The sequence below is a fragment of the Pristiophorus japonicus genome, chromosome 21 (assembly GCF_044704955.1).
Source record: "Pristiophorus japonicus isolate sPriJap1 chromosome 21, sPriJap1.hap1, whole genome shotgun sequence".
NCBI classification, from domain to species: domain Eukaryota; kingdom Metazoa; phylum Chordata; class Chondrichthyes; family Pristiophoridae; genus Pristiophorus; species Pristiophorus japonicus.
The window spans coordinates 68,825,644-68,840,689 of record NC_091997.1 but is presented as its reverse complement, the minus strand read 5'-3'; the positions used below and the strand labels follow the sequence as shown (position 1 = coordinate 68,840,689).

Here is a 15,046-nt window from a genome sequence, read left to right as displayed (position 1 = left end):
AGGCTGCACTTTGTTTGCCATTTATATTTCAGCTATGTGGTGTATGTATTATCTGTAAAGCAGGACTGCTTAGTGGTACTTGAGTGCAGTGCAGCAGGCTAAAGGGAAATTTATCTAATGCTTCCAAGTTGACAACTCAGTGCAGTACTGAGGGAGTGCTGCATTGTCCAAGGCACAGTCCTTTTGATGGGACATCAAAGCAAGGCCCCTTCTGCCTGTAACAGTGGTTCAGGTGGACGTTAAAGATCGTTCTCCTGGTGTTTTGTCCACCATCCTTTTCCTCAACCAATACGACCAATTACAGATTAACTGGTTGTGCATCTCAGGGCAGTTTGTGGGATCTTGTTTTTGTGCCGAATGGCTCATATATTTGCCTACACAACAAAACCAACTTCACTTCAAAGATATTCACTGCACGACCGCACTCCTTGGTGCGAATGAGGATTATAGACCCAAGAAAATTTGGATCTACAAACATCTCATAGGATCAGCAAAGTAAGCATGGGGAGCCAAGCTCTGTATTAGAAACATAAACATAGAAACATAGAAAACAGGAGCAGTAGTAGGCCATTCGGCCCTTCGCGTGTGCAACGCCATTCAATATGATCATGGCTGATCCTCTATCTCAACACCATATTCCCGCTTTTTCCCCATACCCCTTGATGCCTTTTGTGTCTAGAAATCTATCTATCTCCCTCTTAAATATATTCAGTGACTTGGCCTCCACAGCCGTCTATGGAAGAGAATTCCACAGATTCACCACCCCGAGTGAAAAAATTCCTCCTCGTCTCGGTCTGAAATTTCTTACCCCGTATTCTGAGACTGTGACCCCTTGTTCTAGACTTCCAAGCCAGGGGAAACATCCTCCCCACATCCAGTCTATCCAACCCAGTAAGAATTTTAAACGTTTCAATGAGATCCCCTCTCATTCTTCTAAACTCTCGTGAATACAGGCCTAATCGACCCAATCTCTCCTCATACGACAGTTCTGCCGTCCCAGGAATCAGTTTGGTGAACCTCCACTGCATTCCCTCTATGGCAAGTATATCCTTTCTTAGGTAAGGAGACCAAAACTGCACACAATACTCCAGGTGCGGTCTCACCAAGGCCCTGTATAACTGTAGTAAGACATCCTTGCTCCTGTACTCAAATCCTCTTGCAATGAAGACCAACATACCATTTGCCTTCCTAACTGCTTGCTGCACCGGCATGTTTGCTTTCAATGACTGGTGTACAAGGAAACCCATGTCCCTCTGTACATCAACACTTCCCAAGCTATCACCATTTAAATAGTACTTTGTCCTTATGTTTTTCCTCCCAAAGTGGATAACCTCAGATTTATCCACGTTATACTGCATCTGCCATGTGTTTGTCCACTCAATCAACATATCTAAATCGCCTTGCAGCATCTTTGCATTCTCCTCACAACCCGACCTAGCTTTGTGTCGTCAGGAAACTTGGAAATATTACATTTGGTTCCCTCATCCAAATCATTTATATATGTTTACACTACAGGTGTGTGCATTACAGAGCAAAGCCCAGCTGTGGCACGGGGACTGGTTCCTGACTCGCAGCATAGCAGCAGGAGAGCAGCCCCGCAGATATCGCTCTTCCAAAACAGGGTACCAGCACAAGAGCAAAAGTAGCTTGTGAGACACGATAAGGCATTGCATAAAAATGCAAATCTTTTCTTTCTGAAACCCTTAGTCGATGATGAAAATACATCTTAAAACAAATCTGCCATTGAATGCAGTCAGCACTTTTTAAGCATCAGACTCCTGTGAAATCCAAGAAAAAAAAATGGATTTTTGGATATAGATCCCTGCCTGTCACATGTGTTGCTAAAGTATTCGAAGGAATGTTGTGGAGTAATACAAAAAAGAAGATTCTGAACTCAGCAGAGAAATCCACTCAGCATGCACATATTCTCAACTCACAATTTTTAGTTTTGGCACACTTGAGTCAATAAGAAAACAATCAGGTCTGAATAGCACTTTCAAAAATATATGCTGTTACTTTCTCCTCCTCCTTATCCCATCCCACCCCCCACCAAAAAATGAGAAAAAGACTCGTCAGATTGAGATATAAAAATCTGCTCCAAATACACAACAACCCTGAAGCAAATAAGCTAATTTTTTGCTGTCAATCCTATTTATCTCCTGCAGCGCTTAATGCGTTATCTACTTCTAGCATGGCTTGTTATCCCATACCCACTTTAGGATTGAGACTTGCCAAATAAACATAACAGATGTGACAAATAAAATTTGATGCGCGGCCATTATCTACAAAATGAGTTAGCGAGGCAGCCTGTCATTATGAGCCATTTTAAACCAGTAATTGTGCTGAATTTACAAACGACAAACCCCAGCTCCCTTTTATTGATGCTCTTGTGGTACTAAAAACATTGATCGCTTCAAGCACTATCCCATCTCGCCTATCGATTTCCCACTGTTTGACCATGTAACCTGACCGCTGACAGCCCATTCCGAGGATCCGCTTTCCCAATAATCAATAGCGCGCCCTCGCGTCAACTGGGGAAGGTTTAGCAGTGCCTGAGCTGCTTTAGTCCTTGGATGCCAAGGCAAAACATCCGAGGCACGCTTTAGCTAGCGGTGGAAAAATACCCTGCAAGACCAAATAATGCAGGGCAATGTACTCGAAGCCAGCAGGATGCAATTGCCTAAGTCTCAGGTTTTCAAACTGCGGTCAGCCAACCTTACGGGGTCATGAGGAGATACTATGGACGTTGGAATAGTCAAGTCTAGAGATAACAAAGGCATGAGACGTTAAACCAAGTCTGCCCTCTCAGGTGGACGTGAAAGATCCCACGGCACTATTACGAAGAAGAGCAGGGGAGTTCTCCCCGGCGTCCGGGCCAATATTTACCTCAATTGCTTCGGGACAATTTACCTCCAGCAGAACAGACCTTGTTTATCATTGGGCCTGTCATTGACAATTCAGCATTCTATATTTTTCTGTATTTATTGATGCCATTTCTGCAAGCTGTGCATTAATCAAACACGTTTCCTGAATTGATAATAGACACCCAAGAAAAATGGTCTTTCAGAAGTTAGGGCAGGGGTTTCCAGGGCTGTGACAGTATCTGCTGCAGAGTCCCCGCATTGAAATTCCTGGGATGAGAGGGTTGTCCTATGAGGAGAGATCGAGTTGATTGGGCCTGTACTCTCTAGAATTTAGAAGAATGAGAGAGGCGATCTCATTGAAACATATAAGATTCTGAGGGGCTTGACAGGGCAGATACAGAGAGGTTGTTCCCCTGGCTGGAGAGTCTAGAACTAGGAGGCATAGTCTCAGGATAAGGGGTCGGCCATTTAAGACGGAGATGAGGAGGAATTTTTTCAGAGAGTTGTGAATCTTTGGAAGTCTCTACCCCAAAGGGCTGTGGATGCTCAGTTGTTGAATATAATCAAGTCTTGAGATCGACAGATTTTTCTACTCGTGTGGAATCAAGGTCTATGGGGATTGGGTGGGAAATTGGAGTTGAGGTCGCAGGTCAGCCATGAACTTATTGAATGGCGGAGCGAGCTCGAATGGTCTACTCCTGATCCTGATTCATATATTCTTATGTAAGTGTCTGGATCAGTTCCTATGGATTTGAGGGTAGCTAATATAACCCCACTTTTTAAGAGGGAGAGAGAAAACAGGGAATTATAGACCGGTTAGCCTGACATCGGTAGTGGGGAAAATGTTGGAATCAATTATTAAAGATGTAATAGCAGCGCATTTGGAAAGCAGCGACAGGATCGATCTAAGTCAGCATAGATTTATGAAAGGGAAATCATACTTGACAAATCTTCGATAATTTTTTTGAGGATGTAACTAGTAGAGTGGACAAGGGAGAACCAGTGGATGTGGTGTATTTGGACTTTCAAAAGGCTTTTGACAACGTCCCACACAAGAGATTGGTGTGCAAAATTAAAGCACATGGTATTGGGGGTAATGTATTGACGTGGATAGAGAACTGGTTGGCAGACAGGAAGCAAGGAGTAGGAATAAAAGGGTCCTTTTCAGAATGGCAGGCAGTGACTAATGGGGTATCACAAGGTTCAGTGCTGGGACCCCAGCTATTTACAATATACATTAATGATTTAGAGGAAGGAATTGAATGTAATATCTCCAAGTTTGCAGATAACACTAAGCTGGGTGGCAGTGTGAGCTGTGAGGAGGATGCTAAGAGGCTGCAGGGTGACTTAGACAGGTTAGGTGAGTGGGAAAATGCATGGCAGATGCAGTATAATGTAGATAAATGTGAGGTTATCCACTTTGGTGGCAAAAACAGGAAGGCAGAATATTATCTGAATGGTGACAGATTAGGAAAAGGGGAGGTGCAACAAGACCTGGGTGTCATGGTACATCAGTCACTGAAGGTCGGCATGCAGGTACAGCAGGTGGTGAAGAAAGCAAATGGCATGTTGGCCTTCAGAGCGAGAGGATTTGAGTATAGGAGCAGGGAGGTCTTACTGCAGTTGTACAGGGCCTTGGTGAGGCCTTGAATATTGTGTACAGTTTTTGTTATGTATGTAAGCCTGTAATCACCATGTCTAACCACCAGAGGGCTTATCCCCTGGAGTCCCAAGGGATCCCACAATCTCTTGGAAGCACCTGTCTATAAGGAGGCCTCAAAGGCTGGAGAGGCACTCTGGGATCTGCAATAAAGGACTACGGTCACACTTACTTTGAGCTTGCAGTATTTAGTCTGACTCTTTATCCAAGACTTAACAGTTTTGGTCTCCTAATCTGAGGAAGGACATTCTTGCTATTGAGGAAGTGCAGCAAAGGTTCACCAGACTGATTCCCAGGATGGCAGGACTGCTGTATGAAGAAAGACTGGATCGACTAGGCTTATAGTCACTGGAATTTAGAAGAATGCGAGGATCTCATAGAAACATATAAAATTCTGACGGGATTGGACAAGTTAGATGCAGGAAGAATGTTCCCAATGTTGGGGAAGTCCAGAACCAGGGGTCACAGTCTAAGGATAAGGGGTAAGCTATTTAGAACCGGGATGAGGAGAAACTTCTTCACTCAGAGAATTGTGAACCTGTGGAATTCTCTACCACAGAAAGTTGTTGAGGCCAGTTCGTTAGATATATTCAAAAGGGAGTTAGGTGTGGCCTTTACGGCCAAAGGGATCAAGGGGTATGGAGAGAAAGCAGGAATGGGGTACTAAAGTTGCATGATCAGCGATGATCATATTGAATGGTAGTGCAGGCTCGAAGGGCTGAATGGCCTGCTCCTGCACCTACTTTCTATATTTCATAAAATGATTGAAGGTGGAGGGAAATATCTTGTGGTTTAGAATCCTGTGCTCACGGGATGTTATTTCTTTCTGCTCATCCTCAATTTCATTTTTAAAACTGCTTTGTAGAACACTCCACAAACAGGGGATTCCCAAAGCACACTGTGCTATATAAACACCGGAAAACATTTTCAAAAAAATCAAAACTAGGCAAATATCATCTAAATGAAAAAGAAGCATACAAGAAGAATACTTATTGGGAAAACTGCCTAGAATCCTTGTGTAGTGCGTGGTTCAATAGATTTTAAGCAGTACTATTATTTTTTTATATCAAAAGTCGAGGCAGAGACATGTTGTGGCAAAGAAAAGGGAGCTTCATTCTGCATCTAACCATGCTATACCTGGCCTGGGAGTGCTTAATGATGACCACTTGGTCTCTGAAATGCAATGTGTTTCATTCCCCAATAATAACATTCCTTATATAGATATTCTCACCTTAGAAGAAGCGGAAAAAATTAAATCACATCGCATATTGTGCATGAATCCCAAAAAGTTAGTTTGTAGGTGCAGCAGGTAATCAGGAAGGCGAATGGAATGTTGGCCTTCATTGCGAGAGGGATGAGTACAAAAGCAGGGAGGTCCTTCTGCAACGGTACAGGGTATTGGTGAGGCCGCACCTGGTGTACTGCGTGCAGTTTTGGTCACCTTACTTAAGGAAGGATATACTGGCTTTGGAGGGGGCACAGAGACAATTCACTAGGCTGATTCCGGAGATGAGGGGGTTACCTTATGATGATAGATTGAGTAGACTGGGTCTTTACTCATTGGAGTTCAGAAGGATGAAAGGTGATCTTATAGAAACATTTAAAATAATAAAAGGGATAGACAAGATAAGAGGCAGAGAGGTTGTTTCCACTGGTCAGGGAGATTAGAACTAGGGGGCACAGCCTCAAAATACGGGGGAGCAAATTTAAAACCGAGTTGAGAAGGAATTTCTTCTCCCAGAGGGTTGTGAATCTGTGGAATTCTCTGCCCAAGGAAGCAGTTGAGGCTAGCTCATTGAATGTATTCAAATCACAGATAGATAGATTTTTAACCAATAAGGGAATTAAGGGTTATGGGGAGCGGGCGGGTAAGTGGAGCTGAGTCCACGGCCAGATCAGCCATGATCTTGTTGAATGGCGGAGCAGGCTCGAGGGGCTAGATGGCCTACTCCTGTTCCTAATTCTTATGTTCTTATATTCTTACATGAATATATGAAAACAGAAAGGGAAAACACCCTGTCCATCAAGCCTACACGATCCAGACATGGTGCAGCCACATACATCTCTGAGATAAAAAAGCAGAGAGAAAAAAGTCTAATTGAGGAAAAACTTTGGGACTTGCTCTCCGACTGCCTATGGCAATCATGCGAAGCTCAAGTTTTTCCAATCCTAGCTATCCTGCAACTTACCCTCTGTAACTGGAAATATCCTCCTCTTGGACAACTTGTCCAATTCCCTTTTGAACGACTCATATTCTTCAGTAATCTGGGTGATGCATCGCTGTGAACATAAATACTTCCCAATCTCTGACTTAAATCCTCAGCTAAAGGGGGCTTGATAGAGTGAATAGGAAGGACCTCGGTCCCTTAGCAGAAGGGTCAATAACCAGGGGACATAGATTTAAAAGTAATTGGTAGAAGGATTAGAGGGGAGATGAGGGGAAAAAAATTCACCCAGTGGTTGGTGAGGGTCTAGAACTCACTGCCTGAAAGGATGATAGAGACAGAAACCCTCAACACATTTAAAAAGTACTTGGATGTGCACTTAAAGAGCAGTAACCTACAGGGCTACAGACCTAGTGCTGGAAGGTGGGATTAGGCTGCGTAGCTCTTTTTCGACCGGCACGGACACGATGGGCCGAATGGCCTCCTTCTGTGTCGTAATTTTTCTGTGATTCTATTTTATACATATGTCCCATAGTCCTACTATCTCTAACTGGGTCGGGCTGCACACTGCTCCTTTGAAGGCCCCGACCTGCAGATGGTCCTTGCAGGTCGGGGCCTTCAAAGCAGCATACCACTTCAATGTACAGCGGGTACTGGAGATCGACGGCTGTGAAGAGGGTGTCACCAAGGTCCAGGTCGCTGATTGGAGCGTGGGCAGGTACAGCAGGAGGGGCGAGGGTCGGGACGAAGGAGCGGCAAGAGTTCATAGAGGGACATGATCAGGGCCCAGGAGAGGCGTGAGTTCGGGGCCCAGAGGAGGCAGGGGCCCAGGGGCAGAACGGGCCAGCCCACACTGCAATATGTGCGCGCATTAGGTCCGTGCAGCAGAGCTGGTCTCCAGTCGTCCTGGTTAACCCTTGCTATTGGATCAAGATCTAGCTCTGTCAAGCCCGTGTGGTGGCTGGTGTGCAACGGCGACCACACGTTAAAAAAAATCTACCCTTCAGGATGTAGTTCAGGACCTGGAATATTAGGTCCTTTATTGAAACACCTGTGAACTCATCCCTTTTTGGCGTGGATGCAAGTCATCCTCGATACGAGGGACCTCCTATGATGATCCCTAACCATCTAAAAATAACCCGTCCAACTGGACAGAACCTTATCACCAACAATTTAAACACCTCAATCATATCTCCTCTCACCTGTATTTCACTATTGAAAATAGCCCCAATATTTGTAGCCTCTCCTGATAATATCGTTCCCTGACTGAGCTGCTCAACACTGTCCTCTTCAACAGTTGCTTGGAGATTTGAGACAACAACTAGACTAAAGCAACCAGATTCTGTTCAGCACGCCCCTCCACACAAATCAAAATCAGAAGCTTTACACTGATTTACAGTGTAATACAGAAAATTTACACTGCAGCCCGGCACCAGCAGCAGCTGCAATATAAACCCGGCAGTGCGCCACAATGCGATGGCAAAGTGTCCTTCGGATATGGTTTGTCCTCCATCCAATGCTGCTCGGCATAAAAGTGAGCTGTAGCAGAACTGCACACCACAAGCCAACACTTTGCTGCGCTGACCCAGTGTACAGACCCTCCCCAAAAACTAGGGCGGTCCGAGGACAGAAACGTCAAATTTGCAACAGTGTCATTTCAGCAACTGAGCACCGAAAAGACTGTGCACGTGCACCATTTCAGTGTTAATAAGAACATAAGAAATAGGAGCAGGAGTAGGCCATACGGCCCCTCGAGCCTGCTCCGTCATTTAATACGATCATGGCTGATCCGTTCATGGACTCAGGTCCACTTCCCTGCCCACTCCCCATAACCCCTTATCGGTTAGGAAACTGTCTATTTCTGTCTTAAATTTATTCAATGTCCCAGCTTCCACAGCTTTCTGAGGCAGCGAATTCCACATATTTACAACCCTCTGAGAGAAGAAATTCCTCCTCATCTCTGTTTTAAATGGGTGGCCCCTTATTCTAAGATCATGCCTCCTAGTTCTAGTCTCCCCCATCAATGGAAGCATCCTCTCTGCATCCACCTTGTCAAGCCCCCTCATAACCTTATACATTTCGATAAGATCACCTCTCATTCTTCTGAATTCCAATGAGTAGAGGCCCAACCTACTCAACCTTTCCTCATAAGTCAACCCTCTCATCCCCGGAATCAACCTCATGAACCTTCTCTGAACTGCCTCCAATGCAAGTACATCCTTTCGTAAATATGGAAACCAAAACTGTTTCCAATGCACTGCGTTCCATTCCACAATGCGAATTACTAGTTTTCAAATCATAGACTGGTACAGCACAGGAGGAGGCCATTGCCCCCATCGAGTCTGCATCAGCTCTTTCGAAGAGCAATCCAGTTAGTCCCACTACCCCGCTCCTTCCCCTTCCCTGCAATTCTGTTTTCCTTCAAGTATTTATCCAATTCCTTTTTGAAGAATTACTATTTGGTTGCACCAAGCAACACATTTGAGGGTCATCGACCTGAAACGCTAACGGGTTCTCTCTCCACAGATGCTGCATGACCTGCTGAGTATTTCCAGCTTTTTCTGTTTTTATATTAATGATATTAATGTTGTACTCGTGTACCAGTTAAAACTCCACTAGCACACCGAGCACTATTTCTATTTGGATTAAATACTTTCAATATGTAACAAATGATTCTACACAAATTGACCTTTTTGAAATCTCGGTTACTCTTAACCTGCAAGTTTGAAATACAGTGGTACAGATCTTAAAAATCAGGGGCAAATGACAAAAACCAGCAACAATTTGTCTTACTGGCATAGCACAATGAATAAATAAACTAACATTTTTATACTACTGCTTCTAATGCATTTAATGCATTGTGATGTTATCCACAAATCCAAATTCGAGAAGCCTGCCGCCCCTCATTACATCAAGAAAAAAGGCTAATTCTCACCGCATCTGTATTCCAGGTTAAACAGACAAAGAGAATCAAAAGTGTGGGGTGCAAATAAAAAAGAAAAGCAAGAAAGCCCATTGTAAGTGCTCCAAATCAAGCACATCCTGCAACATAATCCCAGACTGATTCCCGGAATGGTATGACTGACATATGAAGAAAGACTGGATTGACTAGGCTTAACTCACTGGAGTTTAGAAGAATGAGAGGGGATCTCATAGAAACGTATAAAATTCTGATGGGACTGGACAGGTTAGATGGAGGAAGAATGTTCCCGATGTTGGGGAAGTCCAGAACCAGGGGTCACTGTCTAAGGGTAAGGGGTAAGTCAAATAGGACCGAGATGAGGAGAAACTTCTTCACCTAGAGAATTATGAACCTGTGGAATTCTCTGCCACAGAAAGTTATTGAGTCCAGTTCTTTGGACATATTCAAAAGGAAGTTAGATGTGGCCCTTACAGCTAAGGGGATCAGGGGGTAAGGAGAGAAGGCTGGGGTGGGGTACTGAGGTTGAATGATCAGCCATGATCATATTGAATGGCAGGCTCGAAGGGCCGAATGGCCTGCTCCTGCACCTATTTTCTATGTTTAATTTAGGAAGTCAGGCTGGGGAGTGTGATGGAATACTCTCCACTTGCCTGGATGAGTGCAGCTCCAACAACACAAGTAGCTCAGCACCATCCAGGAGAAAACAGCCCGCATGATTGGCACCCCATCCACCACCTTAAACATTCACACTCTCCACCACCAGCGCACTGTGGCTGCAGTGTGCACCATCTACAAGATGCACTGCGGCAACTTGCCAAGGCTTCTTCGGCAGCATCTCTCAAACCCGCGACCTCTACCCCCTAGAAGGACAAGGGCAGCAGGCGCATGGGACCACCACCACCTCTAAGTTCCTCTCCAAGTCATACACCGTTCTGACTTGGAAATATATCACCGTTCCTTCATCGTCGCTGGGTCAAAATCCTGGAACTCCCTCCCTAACGGCGCTGTGGGAGCACTTTCACCACACGGACTGCAGCGGTTCAAGAAGGTGGCTCACCACCACCTTCTCAAGGGCAATTAGGAATGGGCAATAAATGCTGGTCTTGCCAGCGACACCCACATCCTGTGAACGAATAAAAAAAATGTAATTTCTTTCCACACTTCTCAACTAGATGGATTAACACCTCACTGCGTTTTGATGATACAGCGCATTGCATTTTGATGGTACATTCTTAAACCATGTAGTAACAAATCAAATTAGCACAAATCCAGTTGGCGAAGATGCAGGGGAAATAAGTCTAGGCAGACTTCAGACTGCTTTTATTGTCCAGTTCCTCAAACTCCATAGAGCCATTGCAGGACCAACACTCAAAGCTTGAAGGCAATTTTAATATTTGGGAATGATAGTCCAAAGTCAGAACAGCAGGCTAGGACTACCTGTATAACTGAACTGCAAAATCTGCACATCCTGATTAAAACAGGTAAGGGGACTGGTTTTGGAAATGAAAGATCACACTGATGCAGTCGGAAGTGTGAGCACATCTTTTGGGACAGAGTAGATGGAGCAAGATTCGGCCTTAGAGAGCACATTGTGCTGACTGGGTCCCCCAAGTAGAAAAATGCAAAAGTCAAATTTTTAAAAACACATATACAAATGACAGACCTTGTACTATTGAAAGTGTTGCAACATACCCTGTATTTTTCACTCAAAACAGAAAAATTGAGAAGGAAATAAATTGACTTGTGTGACTGGTCACAAGTATTGTGAAATTCTCTGCCCAAGGAAGCAGTTGAGGCTAGCTCATTGAATGTATTCAAATCACAGATAGATAGATTTTTAACCAATAAGGGAATTAAGGGTTATGGGGAGCGGGCGGATAAGTGGAGCTGAGTCCACGGCCAGATCAGCCATGATCTTTTTGAATGGCGGAGCAGGCTCGAGGGGCTAGATGGCCTACTCCTGTTCCTAATTCTTATGTTCTTATGTTGTGCCGACACCAACCACTTCAGCTTAGTTTTAGCAGCTCTTGTGCACCACCTACTGACAAAGTTTAGTACTGCACTGTTCTCACTCATTCTACTGAAGTGCTCTGAAACACAAAACCAATGTTTAAATCACTGATGCCTATCATTATTATAGGGCCTTTAACGTAGTCAACGTCCCAAGGCACTTAAGACTCTTATACCTCAGAGCATTTTTCCATATGGATTCCCAAAATCTCATCTTCCCCCACCCCCCAAAAAAAACTCTTGCAAATATACAAATACATATCTATCTGTACGCATTACAAAAGTCTACACATTTCAAAAAGTACTTCATTGTCAGTGAAGCATTTTGGGACATCCTCTGTTTGTGAAAGACACTATATAATGGCCTTCTTTCTTGTAGAAGTCTTGTATACATCAATTTTATTTTTCCATCTGATTTTTCCTTTCTGAAATAAAATTCTCTGGACAATCACAACGTAATAGAAAATATTTGACTCAATCACACGGAGTCTAACACCAGTCTAATCAAACTGGAATGGGGAGAGGATAGTGGAATCTAAAGGGAAGGAACCTCGGAGGGGGGGGGAAACTTCATCACAAATGTTAAAATGTTTTAAATATAGAAGTTTGTTTATTTTCCATTTTATGAATGGATATGTGTATTTAAAATCAGCTGACATGACAGTTGAAGCCTTATTTGTTGTAATAACTAAAAAAAAAATAACCACACCTTTAAAGCCACGATGTGAAGCCCCTTTGTTTATTGAACATTACTCATGTCAAGTGGCCATGTCTCTGAGTGCAGTCAAAGCTTACCATCATCATCTTTGTTTTCCAAGGGAACACTCCATGCAATCAGGTTTCTGGCTGCTCGTCCTTCTTGTGCAACTATCTTTCGGACTTTGTCATGACTGTTGGATCTCTGGAACGAGGCCTAAAGGCAAAATGAATCCAACGTGGATTAAAACTACGTGGCTGAAAATAAGTTACTTCCTCCAACTGCTCTCCTACGCCCCACTCAGTGTCCAACATTCTCTGTCCAAAATGCCCTGGATCTTTTCTTATATTAAAGACACTGTTTAAATACAAGTTGTTTTACTGTTTCAGTTCAAAGTTCTCCACCACACCAGTGTCCCGATTTCTTTCTTGGGTATAATTCAGTGCATGAAAGGAAACATGCTTAGAAGGAAAGTTTATAAACTTAGAAAAAGATGTATTCTGAAGCGAAGTAATCATTATCACATTGCTGTTTGTGGGAGCTTGCTGTGTGCAAACTGGCTGCCGCGTTCCCTACATTACAACAGTGACTTCAAAAAGTACTTCATTGGCTGTAAAGCGCTTCGAGACATCCAGTGGTCGTGAAAGGCGCTATATAAATCCAAGTCTTTCTTTTTTTCTTACTCTACACAGAAACATTTTATTCATATCAATACACATGATTTAGACTGACACTCGAGTGCAGTAGCAAGGAATGCTGTATTGTTCTTCAGATACCTCTGCCTATTGTGGTGACTGTTAAATATCCACGGTATTACTCGAAGGAGAGAGAAGACTTTTCTTGGTGTCCTGATCAACAATCTTCGCTCAACAAACACCAAGTGAAACCAAATGTCATTTACCCTGCTGTGGTTTATTGTTGGGGCCTTGCTGTGACAACATAACAAGAGTGACTACATTTCAAAGTAATTCAAGTGCTTATGGCCATTGTTGGACATGATGAGCACTATCTAAATTCAAGGCTCTTTCTTTCAACTAACGCCCTCAGAAATGTCAGCACTTTCTTTGCGTAACAAAATCCCACTCAGTTTCTCCTGTTACAACTTGTTTGGATGCTGGAGTTTACGAAGACAAAGTGTTACTCAGCACCTCCACTGCGATCTATTCTCACCTCCCCTGACCTCAGGCCGAGAAATGGTTTCGGGAGTACCCAACACCCTCCAGTCGCTCAACCAATATTTTGTGCGAGAGCTTGAAAAGTTCGCAGCAGCAGCAAGCTATCCATCATGAGGCATGTTCAATGCTGTTCTTGTCCGACGTGCTCACATGCACAATTTTGAAGACAGGCCGCTGAACAGTAATTGTGAGTGGAAAACCTGGCGGATATTTTGTCTTGCCCAACACATGATAATTGTGGTGTGCCTAATGAGAGTGGAGATCAACTAACACAACAGGAATGGGCTAGGGATTGGGGAAATCAGACCTCGAGCTTTCTTAGCATAAAACTCAGAGCAACATTTACATGCTAAGATATCAGGAGAGCTTGTACATTCAAGACAATGATGTGTTTCAAATGTAATATCCAGTGACAAATCCCACACATTTCTACATTTATTATTTGTGGCATAATTTGCCTTAGTTTCTGAGTAGATCTCAGTGGCAAGTCAATTGTCCTCCAAATCATTTCCCCCATTTATATCCAACCTTAATTTAGCACACTGTAGCTGTACAATACAAAGCGCAATGCACTCTGATAAAACAGAACAGATAATTTATTTGCTTTCGGACAGAGAAATGCAGCTTTTCCAAGCTGAGCAAAACCCCCAACCAGAAAAACCTGAAGGTAAAGGATGCATTTTGATTCATGGACCGATAGGTGGGGTTTGCTCTGATGTGATCTCTTGGGTTGAAAGAGGGGCAATAACCATTTATAATTTGGAAGTCCTTTTTATTACAACTCAAGTGTCTGAGTGTGCAACATCATCATCATAGACGGTCCCTCGTATCGAGGATGACTTGCTTCCACGCCAAAAAGGGATGAGTTCACAGATGTTTCAATGAAGGACCTAATATTCCAGGTCCTGAACTACATCCTGAAGGGTGGAAGATGCCTGTGCGTGGATTTTTTTTAACGTCTAGTGGCCGTTGCACACCAGCAACCACACGGGCTTGACAGAGCTAGGTCTTGGTCTAGTGGCAAGGGTTACCCAAGACGAATGGAGACCTGCTCTGCTGTGCATCACTGTACTGCCAACAACAAGAATCTTGAAAGATCACATATAAGGCATTAGGATACTCGTCGATTGTTCATAGCAATACACACAGGGAGTCGAAACCAAGTGTCGTCTTCAGGTAAAGCAAAATCTGAGGTAAGGGGATAACCAGACCACGGCAAGCAGGATAAATTCAATGCCCTTTTTTAAGTCACTCTTTCTGTCCTTTTGTAGGTATTTTTATTCATTCACGGGATGTCGCTGGCAAGGCTAGCATTTATTGTCAATCCCTAATCGTCCTTAACTGAGTGGTCTGCCATTTCAGAGGGCAGTTAAGACTCATCTATATTGCTGTGGGTCTGGAGTCACATATCAGCCAGATCGGGTTAGGGCGGCAGATTTCCTTCCCGAAAGGACATTAGTGAACCAGATGGGTTTTTACGACAATCCCGTAGTTTCATGGTCACCATTACTGACACTAGCTTTTCATTCCTGATTGATTTATTAACTGAATT

The 15,046-nt window shown here is 43.7% G+C and overlaps 1 protein-coding gene across 2 annotated transcripts in view; it reads right to left on the bottom strand.

Annotated features, from left to right (window-relative positions):
• scaper (S-phase cyclin A-associated protein in the ER) overlaps nt 1-15,046 on the bottom strand; it is a 393,511-nt gene that overhangs the window by 359,636 nt on the left and 18,829 nt on the right. For both annotated transcript variants that reach the window (XM_070865008.1, XM_070865007.1), the window contains exon 2: nt 12,418-12,535. In XM_070865008.1, the coding sequence (XP_070721109.1) occupies nt 12,418-12,426 (9 nt within the window). In that variant the 5' untranslated portion in view covers nt 12,427-12,535. The remainder of the gene's footprint in view (nt 1-12,417; nt 12,536-15,046) is intronic.